Raw genomic sequence first — 20354 nt, 5'->3', positions numbered from 1 at the left:
ACTACCTAACTGTCATGGGCACGAGCATGAACGTGTTGACGATCATGCACACTACACTCGGTTCACAGCGCTTAAGGTCCGACAACGCAATGAACTCGGGCTTCCGTGGTTTGACGCGCTCGAAGATCTCGTGCGCCACTTCGGAGAAGTCGCAGCATGGGAAGTGCACCTCGACGATGCGACGCTTGTCCTCGTAGAGGTACTGCATGTCGTAGACGGTGATGAAGCCGTCGCCATCGAAGTCCAGGCAGTGGAACCAGAACTCCACGCTCTTGGGCAGGCCCTTGTTAGACTCGACGGCGTGAAAGACAACGAAGTCTTGCAGAGCCATCATCTGGCGACCGTTGTACCTGAAAGGGCCGGAAGCAGAAACTTAGCTCTGCATAAGAATAGACCTACTCTTCCCGACCACTACAGCCAGGAGCGCGGTGTGCACTTCGACATGAGGTAAACGTACACAAGGCTCGCAAACCGGCGACCAGCGCGTCGTCTGCTGTCGTTTCATAGTTTCATGCACCGTTCTCGTTCGAAATAAAATAAAGAAGCAATGCTTCAAACTTTATTTTCGCTCGCTGCTCTTGAGAGATATGCGAGGAAGGGAGAGCGGCATGCGGCTGCCAATCACCAGCCATTTCGCATTCCTACAGCATGAAGTTAGAGCCATGAAACTGCCTTGTTACAAGCCGAGATAGATTTAGTAATGTTGAGTTACCGTTTTATAAAAGTGTGTGCTGCGTAACGAGCATTTTGATCGGTCTGAAACAGTCGACGGTTTTCTATCAGCACCGAGGCAAGCGCTCTTCGCGGCGATGCTCCAAACGACAGCAGACGACGCGCAGTAGCAGACGACGCGCTGGTGGCCCCGCCCACCGCGCTCTTTGCGCTTGCCCGAGAATCCACCACCGCTTGCAGCGGGCGCTGCAAGCGGCGCTGAGCGGAGCGCGGTGCCAGGCGGAGTCGTGTTCACGCTATGTGTGATTGACCCTGTACGTTAGTGCCATCTATTTGCAAATAATAGCTTCACAGTAAGCACGATCGAAAGTTTTCGCGATGAATGTCCACTAACCTTCGACGCCTTCAGACACGTCCGGACAGTCCAGGCCCGTCCTTAAATAATGCATTTTTGAACTTGCCCGCAGATTATAAGAGTTCTATGCACACGAATTTTATCTGCTCTGTGTATAAAGCATATTCTCGCTCAGAGCTCAGATTAAAGGGCTTACATGGGTGTTGCAAGAGCCCTTAAAAGCAAACACCTTGAGCTGCATATTTTTGTCAAAGGCTGTATCTATCTTGTCGAAATTATACGCACACGACTGCTTTGTATTTGTCTTTTAGATACTGCCTACTGCCTCTTTGACAGTGACAGCAGGAGTGAGTGTATAGATCATGAACATTGGGGAGTTGCATTTTAAAACACCAAAGAAACACAAAAGACGTGTTTGACAAGCAGTCGTGAGAAGCAAATAAAAAACGAATCCAAACTTCGAATGGCTGACGGTGATGAATCCGTAATGCTACATATATACAAACAAAATAAAGCATAGTTTCACAAGGAATTACGCTCTCCATCACAGATAAGGTGCCATGGCCTTAATAAATGATTCAACAGAGGGAATATCAGCAACACCGTACGGCAAGGCGTACGTTCCACTCGCTGATTGATGCTGGCCCCTGTTTTTTTTTTGTCCCCGGGACACAGGGATGCTGTTTAGATGCGTGATTAATGAAGGTCTGATGCACGACAGCCCTAAATCCCCAAGTTAGCAGTAACAGTGGTCCCCAGCGCATCTATAAACCTTTCACTCAGGAGCAGGCATCGCCAAACGCCAGCTCTTTGAACTCTTGTGAACTGTTTTACAAAGCTCGCGCAGCCACTTCCACCATTGCACACAAGATCCCAGTGAGCAACATGGTGGCGTCCAGGGAGCGCTTGTTGGAAAGATCTGTTATAGCACTCAATTAGCGCTTATGAACCAGTTAGAGTACAACCATATCTGTTTCTTATTAGTCGTCGTTATGAAAGTCGCCTCCCGTCCCTAATTGTTGTACCATTGAGTTAACATCCAAATAATTACATAACTCGCGCTACTGCACGTTTGCGGACTAACTGGCAGTTTTGTGAGCGCCGATGGATAACTCTCCGAAGGTACGTAGCAGCGAGTGTGCTTGCCTCTTGATGACCGCCGAACAGAGGATTCTGTCGAGGCCGCGGTTGGTGAAGGCGCCTCCCTGGAAGTTGCGTAGTTCCTCCGGACTCAGCATGCCGTCCCGATCGCGGTCGAGGCCCTCGAACATGGCGTACGTCATGTAGAAGGAGCCGAAGTTGAACGCCTCCATGCTCTGGTCCAGCTCCGACGACTCCTCCATCCAGCGGAGAGAGCTCAGCAGGTGGCTTTCTCTAGAGCCATATGAAATGGGGCAGGCCGTGATGAGGTTTCCTTGAGCAAGATGCCTAGGGGATTTGTAAATCATGCGACCCGACCTTCTAGTGGCGAGAGGGCAGGGCTGGGACTCAACCCAGTTATGGTGTAGCGCGGACGGTTGCTGAGAGCTCGCGCATGCTTACCAGTGTCCATCATGGTAGAGAGAGGGCTGGAAGATGGGCTTCTTGACAACACAAAGTTGTTTTGTTTAGCCAACGGGTGCTTAGCCAAGGGTGCTTAGCAATTGTTTCAACACGAGGCCAACCAAATTTGTACCTACAGTCGCAGCTCCCCATGACTACACACAACTTTTCATCTCCACTTTCGCTACTCTTCAGGATCCTTTGGTCCAAGACCCTGTCCCCAAGCATCTCAACCCAGAAAAGCTGAGAACCAGGCCGGAGGAAATCTTGTATACATGAGAAAATCGGCGAGTCCCCAGTGGCACTGGGGATCGATCCCAGCACGTCTCGAATGCGAGGCGCACGCTCTAGCGCAAGGCCACCGCTTCGGTCACTAAAAAGGGCCACAAGTGGGCGGATTTAGGGTTGCTTGAAAGCGGGGGGGGGGGGGGGGGGATTCCGGAAGATCGATTCGGCGCACTTTGCTTTTATACTTGTTTTTCGGTTTAAACCGAGAAGTCTAAGCCCTACTTATGAATGACTATTTCGTGAAGAATCAGTGGGGGCATTGTCAAACGCTTCTTTAAGTGTACTATTCGCATAGCACCTGCCAGACAAGTCTTGGCGGCCTCTTTTAATGCTGCTGCGTACACTAGAGAACAGACACCGAACACATTCGCCTAACACGACATGTCATCCGCAAGGATGCATAGTTTCTAATCGTTCTGAAAGAAGACATCGCTGAGGCAACAGTGTTGCCAAAGAACGGCAGCTTTAACGCAGCAATTTCGAGAAGAGTAATTATCAGCACACGTATAACAGTGCCGCACTTCGTATAACGGTGAATCTCGCAACTTTTTAAATGCGCACATAAGATCTTCAGCCGGGCAATAATTCGGCGCAATTAGGCTGATGTGTCCACGTTACCACGCTAATACCATTGCGCTAATGTTTTGCCACCTACGTTGCTGACATAACGGGCCCGCAGTTATATACCTCGTATCGATTTTCAGAGCTTACGAAGCGGTTGCGCGTCCTGTACGCTTTGACGGGCAATAGCGTAATCGCAGACGACGACGGGGAATGTTTAGTGCGTCTGTTGCTTGCCGACATAACCAAGCTGAACACTGCCTCCTCGGGTCGAAACGATATATAGACGGGGCAGTGTTTATGACCTTACTACAAAGCTTAGTGCCGTCAGGCATGGTTTCGCAACCGGCATCGGACTGCCAGGACCTCCGCAAGAAAGACTCATGCGGCAGCTGGAGTTGGATATATATGGGTATTACATATATTTCATTTCTGACATCCTTTGCTGAATATTTATTTATTTATTTATTCAAAATACCGCCAAAGGCCCTCATTTGAGGGTATTACATGGGGGGATTGAGTACAAAGCATTAGTACAAGGTTAAAATATTGCACTAAAATAAAATAGAAGTCACAAAATAATAATAAAAAATAGGCATCCACGAAAAGAGTCGCAACAATGCACATAGTAGCAAAATTTAAGAAATAATTAACAGCACCGCAAAAAAAAAGACGACACCGGAAAAAGTGCGCTGAAATACATTGTTTGAAAAAAAAAAAAACATGCAATGATATCAAGTTAGAAACGCAGTCGCCTTTCACGTTTCTCTTATTACTTGGCTAGCGCAAAATTCTCTTGTGATTGTGTCCAGCAGAGAGTTCAGGTGCTTGATTTTTTGTTTCAGCATGAGCCCCCCCGCCCCCCTCCTAAAAAACAAAACAAAACAAAAAACAAAAATTGGTTTGGTTTGGTTTCGGTTTATGGAGTTTAACGTCCCAAAGCGACTAAGGCTATGAGAGACGCCGTAGTGGAGGGCTCCGGAAATTTCGACCGCCTTAAATCGCACAGCACACGGGCCTCTAAAAATTGGAGGGGATACTTAAACTCCCCTTAAACGTATGACGCGATAGTGTAATGGGTTAATTCCCATATATGCAGCAGGTCATTCTCTACTTTACATTCACAGACCCCTTGGAGTCCTCATACCCCTCCTGGCGCAGTGGTGCAGCGGATAAGCGATGCGCCACTACCCTCCTATGGCAGGTGCTCCCAGCGGTGGGCCTAGTGCGGCCCAGGTTGCTCTTCCCGAGAAGCCAATCATTAATTCAACTGCCAGCTGCCACGGTGGGCATTAAGCGTAGAAAGTTGGGCTAGTTGGTTGGTAGTACTATTATGATACATTCCAGCGGCTAAAAAGACACGGACGAAGGTAGACGAGACAGGACGAACGCCGGACTTCAACTGAGGTTTATTTCACAAACAGCGATAATATACAAAAGGGGGCGCAAGGAAAAAGTAATCCGTGACAAGATTAACCCATAATCAAAAAAGTGCAGAAGGCTCCTTTGCCATGCCACTCATGTTTTCCACATAGGCGCACCTACTATCTATCGCCTACCTGGCTGAATCCACCCGTTTGCCTTCAGGTAATCTATTTCTTTTTTGTTTAGCGCCACAGAAGGGCTGCTGACGCAGTTTTCTTTGTCATTGAAAATACAGAACGCTTCAAAAATTTCTCGGCTCTTTTGAGTCTTAAATCTGCGCATCACACTTGTCCTTTCTAAAAACGCCTTACATGCTGGCTTGTGTGAGCAACGGCGAATGTGGTCGGCTAGGTGACCTCCGCCAGATAACGAATGGGCTGTCCGGCGATGCTCTAGCAAGCGTTCGTTGAGGCAGCGTCCCGTCTGTCCGATATACCGTCTGCCACAGGCGAGGGGGATGCTGTATACAACACCAACTTCACATTGAACAAGAGGTTTGATGTGCTTAATTTTGCACATAGGCCTCTTTTTGGCGTCATTCACCAGGCGGCACATGCGTCCCAGCTTTTCCGGGGCCGAAAATACTACACGCACGCCACACTTGTCGCCGACCTTCTTGAGGCGGTGTGAGACCTGATGCCAGTAGGGCACAACGACAGGTCGCTGTTTGGTACGTGCATTTTCCCTTGGCTTGCACCGCCCACCAGATTTCACCTCGCGAATCTGGGTTTCCACCACAGATGCCAGAATTTCTCCTGGATACCCAGCCTTATCCAATCGCCTTAGTTGGGCATGGACGCTGTCACGCACTTGATGTTCGCACGACTTGGCAAGAGCAGACCGGACGCAATTTTTTGCTATAGCTCTTTTCACGAGCTTGGAATGGGCCGAATCATAGTTCAGAATTTGTTTCTTCGACCGTGGCTTATACTGCCAGCACACACGCGTTTCTTCAAAAATAAGGCACACATCAAGGAACTGGATGCGACCTTCCTGCGGTAATTCGTGAGTGAACTTCATTCCGAATGCATTATCAGCAAATATTTCCAGAATGTTGTTCACATCGATACCTCTATCCTGAGCAGCAATCACATTTACTACCACCAGGTAGTCGTCAACATACCTAAACACTTTCTGCACGTTGGCGTTGTAAAGGGACGCCTGAATACGCTTGTCAATACTAGATAAAAATATATCACTTAAAAGTGGTGCTAGGCAGGAGCCTATGCACACTCCTTCTTTTTGGATGAAATGGCGCTCATTAAAGGTGACAAAGGTAGATGACAAGTAAAACTTTAAAAGCTCTAAAAAGTTGTCGGTGGATAACCCTGTCCTGTTCTGAAAGGCCACCGGCTAGAAGATCCGTTTCTGGTTAAGAATTCTAACGATGTTATTGATTATTTCTCTCGATCTGATGCTTCAGGCAAAGAAATGTTCGCGTTTTCTATTGACGTTGAAGAATTGTTCTATTCTATACCTCATCCTGAACTTTTCCGCGCTGTAAGGAATTTTATTGAAGACACTGGGCCGGTGGCCTTTCAGAACAGGACAGGGTTATCCACCGACAACTTTTTAGAGCTTTTAAAGTTTTACTTGTCATCTACCTTTGTCACCTTTAATGAGCGCCATTTCATCCAAAAAGAAGGAGTGTGCATAGGCTCCTGCCTAGCACCACTTTTAAGTGATATATTTTTATCTAGTATTGACAAGCGTATTCAGGCGTCCCTTTACAACGCCAACGTGCAGAAAGTGTTTAGGTATGTGGACGACTACCTGGTGGTAGTAAATGTGATTGCTGCTCAGGATAGAGGTATCGATGTGAACAACATTCTGGAAATATTTGCTGATAATGCATTCGGAATGAAGTTCACTCACGAATTACCGCAGGAAGGTCGCATCCAGTTCCTTGATGTGTGCCTTATTTTTGAAGAAACGCGTGTGTGCTGGCAGTATAAGCCACGGTCGAAGAAACAAATTCTGAACTATGATTCGGCCCATTCCAAGCTCGTGAAAAGAGCTATAGCAAAAAATTGCGTCCGGTCTGCTCTTGCCAAGTCGTGCGAACATCAAGTGCGTGACAGCGTCCATGCCCAACTAAGGCGATTGGATAAGGCTGGGTATCCAGGAGAAATTCTGGCATCTGTGGTGGAAACCCAGATTCGCGAGGTGAAATCTGGTGGGCGGTGCAAGCCAAGGGAAAATGCACGTACCAAACAGCGACCTGTCGTTGTGCCCTACTGGCATCAGGTCTCACACCGCCTCAAGAAGGTCGGCGACAAGTGTGGCGTGCGTGTAGTATTTTCGGCCCCGGAAAAGCTGGGACGCATGTGCCGCCTGGTGAATGACGCCAAAAAGAGGCCTATGTGCAAAATTAAGCACATCAAACCTCTTGTTCAATGTGAAGTTGGTGTTGTATACAGCATCCCCCTCGCCTGTGGCAGACGGTATATCGGACAGACGGGACGCTGCCTCAACGAACGCTTGCTAGAGCATCGCCGGACAGCCCATTCGTTATCTGGCGGAGGTCACCTAGCCGACCACATTCGCCGTTGCTCACACAAGCCAGCATGTAAGGCGTTTTTAGAAAGGACAAGTGTGATGCGCAGATTTAAGACTCAAAAGAGCCGAGAAATTTTTGAAGCGTTCTGTATTTTCAATGACAAAGAAAACTGCGTCAGCAGCCCTTCTGTGGCGCTAAACAAAAAAGAAATAGATTACCTGAAGGCAAACGGGTGGATTCAGCCAGGTAGGCGATAGATAGTAGGTGCGCCTATGTGGAAAACATGAGTGGCATGGCAAAGGAGCCTTCTGCACTTTTTTGATTATGGGTTAATCTTGTCACGGATTACTTTTTCCTTGCGCCCCCTTTTGTATATTATCGCTGTTTGTGAAATAAACCTCAGTTGAAGTCCGGCGTTCGTCCTGTCTCGTCTACCTTCGTCCGTGTCTTTTTAGCCGCTGGAATGTATCATAATAGCACGGTGGGCAGCTTGCTCCCTATCCGGTGGCCAGTTTGTGACGCCGCCGCAAGGTCACGTGACCTAGGTGGCCCATCTGCCTCCTAGGTTGTTCTCGGGGCACCGCCTGCCAGAGTCATGCTCGTGATTTTTCGCTCACGACGCCGACAGTACCGGCACCGAATTTTCTGGACAACGGGGCCTTTAACGCTATTGCGTCAAAAAAAAAAAAAATGCAGAAGAAAGGTAGGCCTCAATAAACTTGACACAGTGTTCGATCAATACTGCATCTCCTTACTGTTCCTTCTGCCCACGACTCCTTTTTCACAACTATCACCATCAGGTGTGCATTTGCCGTTTCCTGCGCGTGCGCTTACCTGAAGTCGCGGATGCTGAGCATGTTCTTCCAGGAGCGGGAGGCGTGGAAGAAGTACTTGGTGAGCGCAGTGGCGATGAACGGCTCGCGGAACTGCGGCGTCTTCTGCAGGAAGCGCATGTCCGGGTGCATGGCGAAGAAGTCCTCGAACAGCGGCCGCAGGTCCTCCTGGGTCAGGAAGTCCCGGTCCTGCGCCAAGACGTGCACGGCGCGGGAGCTCTCTTCCGGGAAGTTCGCCACCAGGTGGCTGTAGTACCTACAGAGGAATAGTTTGAAATTAGGTGCAGAATGACGACCTTTGGGGCTCTCTCTTCGGGACTAGCAAATCGAAACCATTGACGCTATGACAGAAGGTCTTATGCCCCAACATTTTTTTTTCTAGCTGCAACCTTAAACACAATGAAGCCGAATACAGATGCATTGACACCGTTCCATCTGTAGCAGGGTTCATTTGTCCTTAGAAATGCCTCTTTCAGATATGGAACGCACTGATTTATGTGCACTTTCTCTTTGCCACCTGTAATGCTCACCCCTACTAAAGGATCCTGGTTCTGCGTACATCTTTGCCTGCGATTCGTCGCCGTTTGTGCCCGCCGAACAGCGCAGTGACCCATAGATTGCCTGAATTCTAGCCTTCATATGAACTCCGTCCCCACTCCGTCCGTATATTGGACACTTGGTCACCTATGCGCCTCTGCCATTCGCGATGAACTGCTATACCGCCTTAACTATCTGTTGATCAAACAGGTATCAGTGTTCACTCCTTGAGACCTATGCCCAGTAATATGCGCCTCTTAAATACGCGCCCCCTCCCCCCCTCCCTTCCCCTGTCTCCTCTGCCCCTTCCGCCAGTTAGCCCAAGTGGTAATATTTAAAACAGGCTTCTTCGTCTGCGGAACTACTGGCGCGGCATGGATAGTTTTTGTTGTTTTTTTTGTCAGTTCATTCGGTCCTGTTTTGTCTACCAACGTCCATAGACTGCCTCTCGCCATTCTGTTGCCACGATACAACCATTACCATTCCTTGCCCGACCATTTGACTGCGTTAAAGTCTGTCTCTGCGGCCAAGCCCGAACTACTTTAGCTGGGAGCCTTCAGGTCCTTATGGCAGTCGTTTACGTCACGCGTTACGCGCTAACGTTGCCATTGCCATTAACGAATGTTATTGCGTCTTTTATTCTCCATCATGCCATTCTCTTTCATTCAAGGTATACGGAAAGAACTACCGTGTGCCCGCGGACTTACCATCAATTCTGGTGCAGTTGAGGGAGATATGTCGCATTGTTCATATCGGGCCGCTCATACCTAACAATTCCGGACAAAAGATTTTTGAGCGGGAAACCTTTTATGAACGCAGTTTTTTCATATAATATAAGATTTCGCTATAACAATCTATATATCCGCTAATCACCCGACGGCAGCCTTGAATTTTTTTTTTCTATTAATGTTCATGCTATCATCAAAAGCATTCCCTATTGGTTTTCTATGGCAGTCTTAACTGTTCGATGCTATCGATGGAAACACTTTAAATGATTTTGCTAGATGCGAGAAGAATGGACCATTACCGTAAAAATTTCGATAAAAATATCTTACAATTTTCCAGTTTTCAAAATTTTGTCCAAGAATGTTGGATGCTCATACCAAGAGCAAGGCAGAGCGTTTCAGTCACACCCTCAGCGGAATGCTTGCTGTGCATGTAAACTCTGATCATTCCAACAGTAGCCAAGCTCTTCCTTCTTGGCTTACGCTTATATCCTCACTGTGCAGACGAAGAATGCTGTCAATTTCCCCGCTCTTGGACGACTCGGAACTAGTCGTTCCAGAAACAGCAATGACACCTTCGATCCCACCTTATGCTTTCCTTCTGAACCCGTCATGTCGCTCTTGGTGTCCCTTCTGCCTGTCTTTCTGCCTGTCTTCTGCCTCTCTTCTGCCTGTCTTTGAAAAAAACTTCTTTCCCATCATCATGGCCCTTAAATTCTGCTTCAACAGACCTCTCCGATAATATGCACCACTGAGGTCATCTCGTCCTCACAGAACCAGCTTCGCCGAGGGCGAGAAAATGTACGTCCAAGGCTTAAGGCCTTATTATAACCTGTCGGCTCTTTCTTCCCACAAAGCCGCAATGATGGCTCCTTTTTCGCTGTGAGGCACCTGCAGTATGCCGGTCTAGTAGTGCCTACGCCACGGGGCTCCGAAGACGAGGAAGAATACCAGCCTTCAATGTGGGCAAAGTACGGAGGACACTAGCGCAGATCTATCGCAATAGTGTTATATTAACGAACAGTCTGATTGTACACCACACTTCCCCTGAGCGTCCGCCTCGTATGCGGGAGGTGTTAGGTTCGATCCCCAGTACCGCCGGATTTCCAATGGCTACAAGCTTTCCCCTGGCCTGGTGCTCGGCTTCTCTGGGCTGAAATGCTTGGAGAACGGGTCTCTGACTTCATTTTGTGTAGACGAAAAAACACCTTGTGTTATGGTGTTCTTTGACCAAAGCTTCCCTTGAGCAATTAAAATTCATCATCATCATTGGCCCACTTCATAATGTGTATCTGATAAGTGCTGCTGGTAAAGCGGGACACATACGCACCTGCAGAAGCGCTCCTTGGTGACGGGCCTGTCCTTGTCCCCTCCGGCGGCGTGGTACAGGGCCGTCTTGAAGTAGCCGGGCAGCGAGCAGGCCCTCGCAAGGGGCGCGAAGTCCTCGGGCCCCAGCACGTCCCCGGCGATGTCGTTGAGCGCGAGCCGGAGCTCGCGGCAGGCCATCTCGACCTCGAGCGGCGACAGGGGCCGGCCGTAGGGGAAGTAGAAGAGCGGAATCACGGGCCCCCCTTCCTCAGCGGCCGACGACATCGCCAGCGCTCATGGCAGCCGCTGCACACGGGGACTGACGTCCACGCCGTCGCATTGAAACACGCTGGAACGTCGTTTACACGAAGGCGACAGAAGCCGACTCCAGTCAGCTTTTTGAGAGAAAGAGCAGGTTTTGAGAAGGAAAGGCGTGACTCGTCCTTTGTACTCTTCCTTGACGTTTTTGCACTTTCCCTCAAAACATGGGCTGGTGTCGATTTCTGTCGCTTTTATGTAAATGCGGCAACTGGAACGTCGTTTACATGAATGCGACAGAAGTCGAGTCGAGTCCACTTTTTGAGGTAAAGGGCAAAAACATCGAGGGAGAGAGTAGAGGAGGAGTCGCGCCTTTCCATCCCAAAATTCGCTCTTTCTCTCAAAAATCAACTCAAGACGCATTCTGTCGTTTGAATAGAAACAGCGCATTAGACGGGACCAAGAAGAGAGAACACACAGACACAGGCGCTGACTGTCAACTCTTTGTGTTCTCGCTTCTTGGTCCCGTCTAATGCGCTGTTTCTATTCAAATAATGTACCAACTAGCCCGGCTTATTCCTCTCTTGCATTCTGTCGCATTCATGTAAACGCGACTTGGACAAAACGCCGCCGGTAAGCGAGACTCCCGTGGGGAGCTGTATGGGGCTGTTCGAGAATTTTGCGGCTTTAGCGTCGCTCAGAAAACGTGGTTGAATTAGGAAGGGCGGTGTTGTGCATGTGAATGTAATTCCTGTGCACTCGCCGTCTCTTTCCTGAAAATCCACCCGAGAAATCAGCTAGACTTTTGGATTGAAGCCCTTACGAGCGCCGTGCTGGAACCGCTTAATGTCTAAATTAACTTTACGAAGAACACTTATGGCTTCTAGATAAGCAAAATTATGCGAGGAGGGTACAAAAGATGCCCTAAGCACTGGGTTGCTTGACTCTTATCTGGAAATACGACATGACATCAAGGCCGGATCGTTCTGGACGGGCATTAGCCTCGCGGGCGGTTACGCTACGTATGTGTCTATGCATAGCTAAGGTTAGAACAGTACAATAAGGCTCTGAATATGAGTATGAAAGTTGAGACTTGTTTAGTAATGGGTAGAGTTTTATTGTAGTCAGAGCGCGAGGCTGAAAATAAACTAAAAAAAAAATGCATCCAGGTCTGCCAACATTACGACTGACAAACGGGAAAATCGAAGGACCAACTGTGAATAAAGTAAAATGCTACGAAGAGTTACAGAAGCTGAGGAACTGGCTTAACCGATCGTAGACGTAATTTACTAGGGTTTCCACAAATTGCAACGGTTTGTGATTTGTTGAAGCCTCGACGTACGTATTATAGCTCTTGTGACTGGGCGCTGAGTGTCTCAGTTTTGTCATACGTTTATTTCTGCAGTTCTGTGCCGCATTAACGCCAACGAACAGTCCCTGAAGCTAGTTTCCTGTCTTTATTGCAGTATTAATCTATGCTTTTTGATGATTCTGTTTTGAGTAGTCCGTGAACTGTGCAGAATTTCTGTTGTCTGTATTTAGTATACTAGAGTGCAAAGTACCGCTTTAACCATTTTAAGTTTTTAAATATATTTTTTCTCTGTTTCTATAAGCGTTCTCTTTGATTGCTCTCTTTTGATATTAATTTTACTGATTACCTGCATGAACGAAACTAATTTGTAATTGTTTAATGAGTTCTGGAAATATCTTTTGATGGTTAACTCGAAAAAGAAAAAAAACAAGCGTTTATACAACCTTTCCTGCGAATGCGCGACTAATCTTGGCACTTCTGTTCAGGAACGAGCGGTGCGTAGAAGGTTCAGGACTGAAGTTAGCAAGGTGGGCCACCGTATTAGGGAAACAAAACTTCGATATGAAATCAAGCCGATTTGCACTGAGACACAATTTAAGTTCTATTACGCAGCATCATGAAAGATATACGCACCTGTGCTTGTGAAGTCCGGCAGGAAAGCTTGAATGGAGCGGTGGCGTGATTCACCCTTCCACAGCTGAAACGACAGTCATCTTCGAGCACGTCACGTATACTACGAAAACTAGACGCGACAGGTTCGCCTCCTCATGACTTCGAAGAAAGCGTAATCTCTCGTCGCACAATAGGTTCCAGTGAAAACGGCTCACTGCGCTCATCGTTCGCTCGCGTCGCAAGGATAGCGGCGTCCTCGCACCAACTGCACGTTCCCATCACCCCCATACACGGCGCTGGCGACTCCCAACCTGGATGGTTATACAATGCGGGCCCACAATCGATTCACAGCCGTGCAGGAAGAGCGTGAAAACGGCGACGAAGCAGCGGCGAGATGTATCCAGCTATGGACGCCGCTCAAATTTCTTTTGGCGGTCTTTAGGGAAAAACCTCGATGCGTCGCGGGCGCTTAACAGGCGCTTCAAGGCCATCGTCGATCAGCGAGCTCGAAATAAGAGGGCGACCACTTCTACCCGCCGCGCTTGCTTTCTGTGCGACGTGTACGATTGCGCGGTGTGTCGAGTCTCGTTCTGCGTTTATCCCGCCAGTCGTGCCAGAATCGTGCAGCGTTATATAAGCTGGCATAGCAAATCAGGAGAGAGTACGCGTAGCATCGTGAAGAGAACAGCGCGATCTGAGACACACACAATATATATAGACGAAGAAACAGACGAACGCTGACTCGCAACTGAAGTTTATTGCGTGACACAAATACACAGATGACGCCAGAGGGAACAGGACACACACGCCGAGATCAAACATTGATCTCAACCATTTTTATATTAAAACATTTTATGCATGATGTCACGCTATAAACTTCAGTTGTGAGTGAAGAGTTCGTCTGTTTCTTCGTCGTGCACCCTTTAAACACGAGTACACCTATATGGGAGTAAAAAAGCAGCAAGCTGTCCTCTAGCGCACACCATTTTTCTAAAAGGGAGTGTGTGCTAGAGGACAACTTTACTCCCTTTTTACTCCTTTCTGTACAGAGTGTACTGTGTGTGTGTGTGTCTCAGACCGCGCCGTTCGCTTCATGATGCTTCAGAACGAGCTAGCCCGCCAAAACATATTAACGAACTCGTAAGCCATCCCTTACTATTGTCCCGTGATTCATATTCGTCGTCTGCTTTCAAGAACATAAGAAAAAACATACTTTTCATTATCAAGGCTGTAAACATCCAGTTACGAAGAGACGTCGTAGCGGCGGACATTTGGTTAATGATGTCTACATCGCTCGTAGTTCTTAGCACTTTGTGTTGTTTTAGAAAGAGTGCATTGAAATTTCAGTACAGGGGGAGTTTTGGCATTTCTCCCTCTTCCAAAGTGTGCCCACCTCTCTGAGGGTTTGAATCCGCGACTTTCGTGTTCAGCACCTGAGGGCCGTGGCTGCCTAGCTATTGCGGTTGGCATCTCCAAGAACAGGCAGATGTATTCAGAGTGCAGTAGATTTGAACTGAAGGAAATAAGTCGAACCTCGTTATAACGAAACGGTTTATAACGAAATTATGGATAAAGCGAAGGATTGACGACATTCTTCGTAGCTTGGTCATCAACACGAGCTATAACGAAGCTAAGGCAATAACGAAGCAATGGCCGGGACCCTGCAACTTCGTTATAACAAAGTTCAACTTTTGTACTTATAACACCCACCTAAGCGCAGTAATACGTCTCAAAAGGAATTATCTGCATCTTTCCCAAATGTGAAAAGAGCAGAAGAAAGCGACAGTGCGAGGGAACTGATGATGACCCAGAGGTCTTTTGTACGCTCTGTGCAGGCCCGCGCTTTACTTTCCTCTGACAATTGCAGTGAACAGTTTAGTACGCCTTATGTGGCTTCCACCTTTCTGCACGGCTTTAACAAGGCGGCTTAAAATCGATGTTTTACGGTACCAGACATTTCCTCCAAGTCATCAGTTGTTGTTTATTTTGCTGCCGACAGGGTCATTTCATCGCCGTTGCGTGTTGCAACAGTCGGGTCTCCTGAGGTAGAACTGCACGTTGCCATTTTTCTTTACCGCGCGCATGGATAATGGAGGCCGATTTCGCGAACGATACACGTTTAACAGTTCTGGAAATAACAGACGCCGCGCCGTGTCGGAAAATTCGCTTCTGTTGAACGGATGCAGTTGTTGGTTCTCGCTTTGGGCGTAATGCATGGGGCTACAGGTACGTACATACATGGCCGCGGTCAGCGTGTGCACCACTGTGCTTGCACTTGGAGAATGGCAAAGACCGCGTGAATTGGAACTCACAGCTTGTTACCGGTTATGTAGCATACTCTGAATTGCCATCAGCTACCGAAATCAAATGGCAGGAAGGGTTCAAAGTGGGAACGATGGTACCAGGATGGCTTAACACATGGGCTTATCTGGGAAACGCGCATTTATGGACAACTTTTAGACAGGGCTGCTGGGGTTGGGGCGGGTCCGGGTTCTGTCGAGTGTATGTACGCGCGGAGGCTGAAAGGCGATGCTTATGCGCTCGTCGCATTCGAATGACGGCCAGGAGTGTGTGGTAGCATGTATTGTTAGTGCAGAAATGTGAATAAAACAATTTACGACATGCTGAAGTTGTGCACTCTAAACACGAATACACCTATGTGGGAGAAGAAAGGGGGTGAGCTGTTCTCTACGCTACGGGACAGCCTACTCCCTTTTTATTCCTTTCCATTTAGAGTGTATAGAAACGCAACTTGGGCGCATATCGTACAGCGCACGCTAAATGCGATGTCGCAGACTCGAGTCTTCATATGCGCGGTGAGTTTTTTTTTTCCAGACGCAGCGTTCGATAACCTACAAATGTATTTTTTTTTTGTGGTATGAACATCATTCCTTGGCCCGCGTGTTATGCGGAAGAATAGCCGCTCAGAGTCATGTCTTGAACTACAAGGAAGAGAGGGTGATAGGAAACAACGTGTTCCAATGCACTCGCCTGCAGTATACGAGTCCTCGTGGTAGGCGCCAGAAACTGGGCTGTTGTGGGCACTCAGGCGACGGAAGTCAGTTGTGCGAGACACCGCCTTCTTGCGTTGGTGTCGACATATAGAAGGAAAGGGAGGAAGTGACGACAATAGTGCTAGAATAACGCTACATTCTAAACACGAATACGCCTTTATGGGAGTAAAAAGGGAGTTGTCCTCTAGCGCATTCCCTTTTATAAAAGGAAGTGCGCTGGAGGACAACTTACCCCCTTTTCACTCCTTTCTATTGAGTGTGCATCCGCTGCTCTGCGTATCACTGTCATCGAAATGTGGGCCCGAATGGACCCACAGCAGGTGGCTCGGTTGGAGAAAGCGTAAGCAACGAGGAAATGATTAAAGCTGACTGCCACTGGGGGTGTAGCCATATACGTATACTGAGGAAAAATACACGTATTTCTCAATTGTTCGTGCATATGAAGGAAAGATCGCCGTGGTTCGCGGGATCAAACACGAGGCCCTCGAGAGACTAGGGCAGAGTTTCCACGTACGAAGCTAAACAGCATCGCTTGCAGATGGAGTGAGGTACGAGGACGAGATGTCAGACATCTCGGAGTGCGAGAAATTCTAGTCCAATATCTAAGAAAGTAGCAGCAAGGTGGAGATGGTGTTTAACGAGGTAATATTTACAACTGTGCACGTGGCGAAACGTTAGCGTTAGCAAAGGAGACACGAAAGCGCCAATCTAGGGTTCAGCACACCTGTGCGTCGCTCACGGATAGATGTGGTTTTGGTGTGGCAGCTGCAAACAAGAACGAGAGAAACAAGCTACAAAAGAGGTAGGAAAACAAGCGAGCGTAACAGGTAGGAAACAGGAAGCAAGGTAGGAAGGAAACAACAGCGACGGCTTACCCAGGCGCGCATTTACATGTATGATGACACTGTTTTGTCTCATTTTCTCGTACTCACTTCTCTAACTCCAGACCTTGACATTTCAGCCAAACAGTGTCAAGCATACGCGTGGACAACACGAGGTGATTATTACATCATGCTCGGTGCAACGCATTTCTTGCGTTCTTACTATTCGGCATCCTCTTCTGTTCTATGAACACTGTCACCCTCCGCTCGATTACTGCATAAGCACCCTCCTTCGAACAACCACAAAGCCTTCGTAATTTCACACGCAGCAAAGTTATCAGTTGGGACTACGGCCTGCTGCGAGCACTGCGGCACCTACGCTGGTCTTAACAACCGCGCCTGTCTGCCATTGACAGACCGCCCCAGTGTGGCTAGCTGTCGGCGATCGCATTCGGACCGGCGACGCTGCGGTATTAACGCGTCATCCGCCTTCGAGACCTTTTTCGTGGCGATGAGTCTACTAATCGGATGGTGTCCACCGAAGCGTGGTTCTCAATCGACGATGCCCTCTCCCGCAAGTCCCAATATCATTGTTTCGCTGCGTCGGGAACGTTTGGGGCGCGCGCCCTGTTCCTCGACATCCATGCACCGCCGTAGAAGCTATAGCTGACATTCTGCCTATCGAGGGCCGAGCTCCCAATAGCGTTCGAGTAGGAGAACGGCTTATGAGTGATCTGCGTGGTAACAGTCGTGTGGTTAGCGAGGGGTCGTTCGTAGGCAAATCGCGGACTTCCCTCGGCTAGGCACAGCTTCGCGAGGGGAGTCTGAGATTAGACGGAGCCAGCCGTAGCTTCCGGAGCGCTGCACAGTTGTAGCGTTGCAGAGCGCGGGCGGATTAGGGCGCTCGTCCCTCTGAGAATCGGCCTGCCGGCGCGCCGCACAGCCCTTCCATACACGCCGGGCGAAGGCCTTGCGAAGCCGCGGCCGGGTTTCGGCCCAGAGGGCTCCCCGTCGCCAGTGGCCGGGCGGGCGCCGGGGCTTACCAGTGTAGCCGAGAGCTGGCTGCTGCTGACGACGCTGTTTTTTCCCAAGGGCCGGGCATGGCAAGGGCAGGCCGGCGCGAGGCCCAGACGGGAGCGCGCAGCACGTTTCCTCTTTTCTCAGCCCGACACTTTCAACGGTGGCGCCGCACCGGAAGCTTCGTTTTCTTCTTCCGAGTCGAACATGTGAAGAATGGCCTACCTATGATTTTCATCAAAGTGCATTTCTGGGCGAGTTGGTGACAGAACATCTCAGACAAAGAACAGCGCAAAAAGACGAGACGAAGAAGGAGAAGCCACACAGAGCGTTCGTGTGTGTCTGCTCCTTCTCCGTCTCGTCTTTTTGCGCTGTTCTTTGTCTGTGATTTTCTCCAACCACCCGCCTCCTGCGAATTGCTCTATTCTAATCACAGCATCCTGAATTTGTTAAACCTTCGCCCCCGCACTTACATTTACAATACACGTCATAATGACGCATGGGTGGTGCCTCACTGTCGTACAGAGTACGGTCGCCAGTCCATTTCGTGTCATGCTGCTATTCTTCTAAATAGCCTTGCGCTCATCGATACCTACCCGGAAAAGTTGTCATTACGAGCGCTACATGCACATTTCCTTACAGCCAACATCACATGATTATCTTGTATGATTGTGTTTTGTGTTTTCTTGGTGCCTTTTATTTTTTAATGATGCTTTGTTTTGCTGTAAAATGTCTTCTAATTTCTACTACCGCTAAAGGTTACGTTTTCCAGAATTTTAAGAACTTAAAATTACTAAACTGAACGTGTTTCAATCAGAGCGTGTTTGAAATTTTTATGTTTAAAACCTGATGTGTTTTATAATGTGTGTTTCGAATGTATTTCAAACTGCGTGTGCTTTCATTTGGAGTGTTCTTGTTCTGTAGGGTGCAAATTTTAGGTCTGTGAGATGAAATGTGAAATTGAATCCTGCATAATCTGTACGAGCACTGCTGCCGAACTGTACATAGAGGGGGCCGGGCTTTGTCAAGCCGCAGTTATGCGGCTTTTACCCGTCACCCCCTTTTCTCCTTGAGAGAGAAAATAAAGACAATTTGATTTGATTTGATTTGATAAATAAAAACTTTCTCTCTCTCTCTCTCTCATTCTTCCGGCCGACCTCGTTACCGGTCCCCGCGTTAAAGCTTTCTATTTCCTATCTCTCTCGCACCTATAATGAGCGCGTGTTCGGACGTGAAGCGTGCATTCGTACCTCCCCGCAATCATTCTGGAGGGCGATAGAGTACGGTTCTCGATTAGTCCTTCCAGCGAAGAGTTTGCTTTGGGACTTTTTCTTTGAATGCGTACCCTTACAGTTCCCATAATACCAAAATACCGCCGATGTACGGTGTCACGAAATTCGCTTATTGATTGAGTGAAGTCACGTGACCTTTTTACGTCATCAAAGCCTGCCCACCGTGGCAGGTTGCTATTAAACTAACGATCGGTCGAGGGCGGTCAAGTGACCTTGTGGCTTCATCATAACCAACCTTTCGTCCTGTTCTGGAAGTGGATCCATAACAGAATGGTACTTACGCACCGTTCTGTCCTGAAGTCCCTGAAACAGGTTTTAGCCTAGCGTGGTTGTGGATCGCGAAAGCATTCATGTCAAGGGTTGGGGCATTACTTTAGGCGCACGGAGAAAAATGTCGATTACGCAAGGTCCTGCATACCTGCGTTAAAGGGCGCTGGTCACTTTATTTTCTATTTATTTTTATATGCTGCATCCTCGCATAAGGTTATGACACCGTCAGTCGCGGTAAGTCTACTCTGCGACGTGTTAAAAACCGGCACAACGTTAAAGGCATGCTGTCGATGGTTACAGATGCGCAGACAAAAAACTCTGAAACCTGGAGCTGCTCTGGAGCTGTGTGTCAGCACAGCACGCTGATCTTGCTTACAGAAACTCTTAATGGCGAAGTTCTTTATAAAGTCTTGATAACCACAGTCACTAATAGCCACAGTAGACGCCACCACCGATGCCTCTTCCAAAATAGCGTTTGTGTGACTGGGACCAGAGGGCAATAATGAAAGGCTGACACTGACCCGAATAGGGCGTACCTATACGCACTAACAAACTATCAGGGCACTAGCAGCAGTGGTCCAAAAATCCCAGATGACGTCAGCATGGTATCAAAGAAAAATAAAATACATTCCGAAGGTACGGGGTGAGGCGAGCAGCAACCCATAAGTCTCACAACCGCGTTGCTTCTTCGCGAACAAAGGCTAACCTGGTGTATTCGATGCTTTAAGACTGTGGGCTAATGAATAGGTGTGTCATTAGAAAGGAAGAGAAACACTGGAAAATAAATAAAAATAAAAACAATGCCTTCGCATTCAAAGCAAGTAAGTAGACCTAAGTGCACCCCGTAATTATTTACCTGCCTACCTATCTCACTTTTTCAAGATATAACCAAAGTCACTGCGTCGGGTGCAAGCATGATGCCAGATTTTTTTCTGCAGAACAGGTGTTCATTTCGTTGGGCCAACTCGAACTCAGTATACTGACATCTTCCAGTTACCACACAACACAATTC

At 48.3% G+C, this 20354-nt stretch overlaps 1 protein-coding gene across 1 annotated transcript; it reads right to left on the bottom strand.

Moving 5' to 3' along the window:
- On the bottom strand, window positions 1–13376 carry LOC149372109 (serine/threonine-protein phosphatase 2A regulatory subunit B'' subunit beta-like). The gene is made up of 5 exons (XM_089585777.1): window positions 12950–13376; window positions 10769–11065; window positions 8178–8432; window positions 2174–2401; window positions 1–350 (listed from the first exon to the last, which is right to left on the bottom strand). The coding sequence occupies exons 2-5, from the start codon at window positions 11029–11031 to the stop codon at window positions 2–4; spliced, it is 1095 nt and encodes a 364-aa protein (XP_089441903.1). The 5' UTR covers window positions 11032–11065; window positions 12950–13376; the 3' UTR covers window position 1.
- Between the last annotated feature and the right edge of the window lie 6978 nt (window positions 13377–20354).

Source organism: Amblyomma mixtum, chromosome 1, assembly GCF_055824585.1.
Source record: "Amblyomma mixtum isolate Tamu chromosome 1, ASM5582458v1, whole genome shotgun sequence".
Lineage (NCBI taxonomy): Eukaryota > Metazoa > Arthropoda > Arachnida > Ixodida > Ixodidae > Amblyomma > Amblyomma mixtum.
This window is presented reverse-complemented; position numbering and strand designations above follow the sequence as displayed.

What these genes read in the sequence shown, in the direction of transcription:
- LOC149372109 (XM_089585777.1), bottom strand. Translation starts at nt 11,031, where the DNA reads ATGTCGTCGGCCGCTGAGGAAGGGGGGCCCGTGATTCCGCTCTTCTAC. An exon ending in CTCAGCATCCGCGACTTCAG is followed by an intron (nt 2,402 to 8,177) that starts GTAAGCGCACGC and finishes ATATGGCTCTAG; the next exon opens with AGAAAGCCACCTGCTGAGCT. An exon ending in TGTTCGGCGGTCATCAAGAG is followed by an intron (nt 351 to 2,173) that starts GCAAGCACACTC and finishes CGGCCCTTTCAG; the next exon opens with GTACAACGGTCGCCAGATGA.